This window comes from Eimeria mitis, genomic scaffold (genome assembly GCF_000499745.2).
Source record: "Eimeria mitis Houghton genomic scaffold, Emh_scaff3430, whole genome shotgun sequence".
Lineage (NCBI taxonomy): Eukaryota > Apicomplexa > Conoidasida > Eucoccidiorida > Eimeriidae > Eimeria > Eimeria mitis.
In genome coordinates, this window is record NW_013571773.1 from 2,908 (window position 1) to 5,487 (window position 2,580).

Genomic DNA, 2,580 nt, shown 5'->3' on the forward strand with positions numbered 1-2,580 from the left:
GCCTCCGTTCCGGCATTCGAAGCGCAACGGCTCCTCAGCCATATCCAGTATTCAAGGGAAAAGCTTGCGGGGGACTTGAAGGTGGCTGCTGCGCTCTTATGCCCTCTACGCAACGCAAAAGATGAAACATTGGAAGAGTTATTGAGACCCCTTGAGTCGCCTGCTGTATCTCTCTTGCAGCAGCAGACTACGTTGCACGGCCGAGAAAATGCAATGATTACAGTAGACATGGAAAGCTCCCGATTTGTCCGTGATATGATGAGGTCCCTGGAGACCAAAGGGCAGGGCAAGGATTTCCTGAAAAAAGTCTTTGAATCCCTATCTGGAATTCATCGGCTCGACAGGACGTGCAGACCCTGGGCCAGCCAGCGCCTTTACTTTTGGGGGTTTCTCAGAGATAACTGGACAGCAGAAGCCCACGAAAAGCTGTGCGAACTCCTCGAAGAACAGAGCCAAAGCACTGAGAGTCGGAGAGTATCCAACCGATCTTATATGATAAGGGACGCTACGAAATACCTTAGTGACTCTGGCCCAAAAGTTGAGGAAGTGGACGTATTACTGCTCCAAATGGCAATAGCTCTTCTTTGAGGTGTCNAGCGCTCAAAAATCGTCTATAGGGGTAGTACATGAAGCTGAATGGGACTGGTTGTGCACGCATGTGGGGTAGCGTCGCATCACCAGTTGCATCGGGATGCGTTACAACTCGTGACAGGCTGTGTAGTGCGGTGCAAGACAGTAATAGTGACGGGTGGGTCGGCCTTTAGTAAAGGTCCCAGTACTGACTAGCAGTAAGACGACATCGGTGAGTTTTTAGTACGGTGAATAAGAACATTATTGCTCTGATATATTAACATTAGAGTCACACTACGTAGCGGTATGCCCGTTAGGCTGAAAGCCGCAGCCAGTCACGCTGGCGATTTCAGGCTCAGCGAGCGAGAGCCGGAAGCGGACCAGCCCTTGGGATTTTTTTATTTCCTTCAGACGCACTATTTCAGTGTCTACATTTTTTCGGAGAAGTTCGGTCCTTCCACCCCCTTTGAAGTACTGTGTATATGAAAGCCATCTATGGAACGCACAATATAGCAGACTGACAGAGATAGGTTGAGTACTGTCTTCCGGTCCGTATGCTCAAATCATCTCCCATCGTAACATGAGGAGGATTTCCTAGGGGAAATACACACAGTTCGGTCAACGAAGGGCTCAAGCCCTTCCTCTCGACCTGGGGGTCCCCTGCAAAGCCCCGGCGGTAATACAAGCTGTCTCCACTGCCCTGGTCCCACTGTAGTGCGGCACACTACAGTGTAGTTACTGCATTGGTCGTCACAGGGAGGTGGCAGCATTAGGTAGAAACACCAACTTGAGAGATAATGCGTTGCCTTACGGTTTGAGCCGCGAGCAGTACGCTAGAGCGAGTAACCGAATAGCAAAGCACAGCGGGATTCACGTGGCTGCAAAAAAGGGTGCCGGCTACTCTGGCGAGTCAGGGGCAAGAAACTTCTGGACAGCAGCATCGGCCCAGATCAGAAACCCCGAATAAGAATTTTTTTTCTCGATGAATTTTCGGAATGCCACTCGCGTATGCGTTTCGCGCGTTGCTCTTAGATTGTTAACCTAGGTTACAACGCAGTGTCTATTCGTCGGAGACACCCTCGACTGCGAGGCTGTCTAGCCTCACAGTCGAGGGTGTCTCCTGCCAACACAAGGTCGTTTGACGGAATCCGGTCTTTGGACCCGTATTGGGGGTAAGCTCCCCTACTACGGGTTATTAACACCTACCTACTTTCTAATATTCAGGTGTTCCTTGCGTTTATCAAATTCCAGCAAACGGGGTGGTCCTTGCTGAACCCCAGGTCTGATGCCGTTGGTCTAGAGCCGGGCACTACTATGTTGAACCGGAAGGACTCGCTGAGTTCAGGTGGTTCAGTCTAAAAGCGCGTATAGTGTGACTGAAAACAAGTGAAAAGTGAGATCTTAGGTTATAGCAGTTTTGGGATATGGTTAAGCGTCGGGTGAGCTGTGGCGGCGCAGTGTCACTGCAAGCCCAGTGTAGTGCACAGGCACTACATCGCCCACGGTTGCGGTAGCCAAATAGTAAGATAGATAGAGGGTACTGTGAGATATTCGAGGTCTGAGGTTACCTTGGTTCAAGTATAAGAAGAATTCAGTAATATTAGTAGGTTTATGAGTATAATAGTGGTGTAGCAGTCTAGAGCCAGGTCTCGCCTGCCGTCCGACCGTAGCACCTGGTGCCGGGTTGACTAGCCGGCAGTAGCCCGCACCTGGCGGAAGCAAGCAGATACTGATGGAGGAAGGCGATCCTTGTAGTGCATAGGCACTAGATTGAGCATATGTTGCGATAGCCTACGAGCAAGGTAGAGAGTGAATACCCTGAGATATTCGAGGTCTTAGGCTTTCCCGGTCAAAGTATAAGTAGAATTCAGTAATATTAATAGGATTATGGGCATATTAGGAGTTAGAGGTCTAGGGCCAGGCCACGCCTACTTCCCGGCCATCGCACCTGGTCCCGGATTGGCTGGCCTGCTCGCACCTGGCGAGAGAAGCAGATACTAAATAGGGAGT

General features: G+C 50.4%; 1 protein-coding gene across 1 annotated transcript in view; it reads left to right on the forward strand.

The window, feature by feature from the left end:
* Positions 1 to 588, forward strand: part of EMH_0065960 (uncharacterized protein) — a gene marked incomplete at both ends in the record, with an annotated part of 1,646 nt that extends 1,058 nt beyond the window's left edge. The window contains 2 exons of the mRNA XM_013498454.1: positions 1 to 81; positions 224 to 588. Of these exons, the coding sequence (XP_013353908.1) occupies positions 1 to 81; positions 224 to 588 (446 nt within the window). The remainder of the gene's footprint in view (positions 82 to 223) is intronic.
* Positions 589 to 2,580: the final 1,992 nt, after the last annotated feature.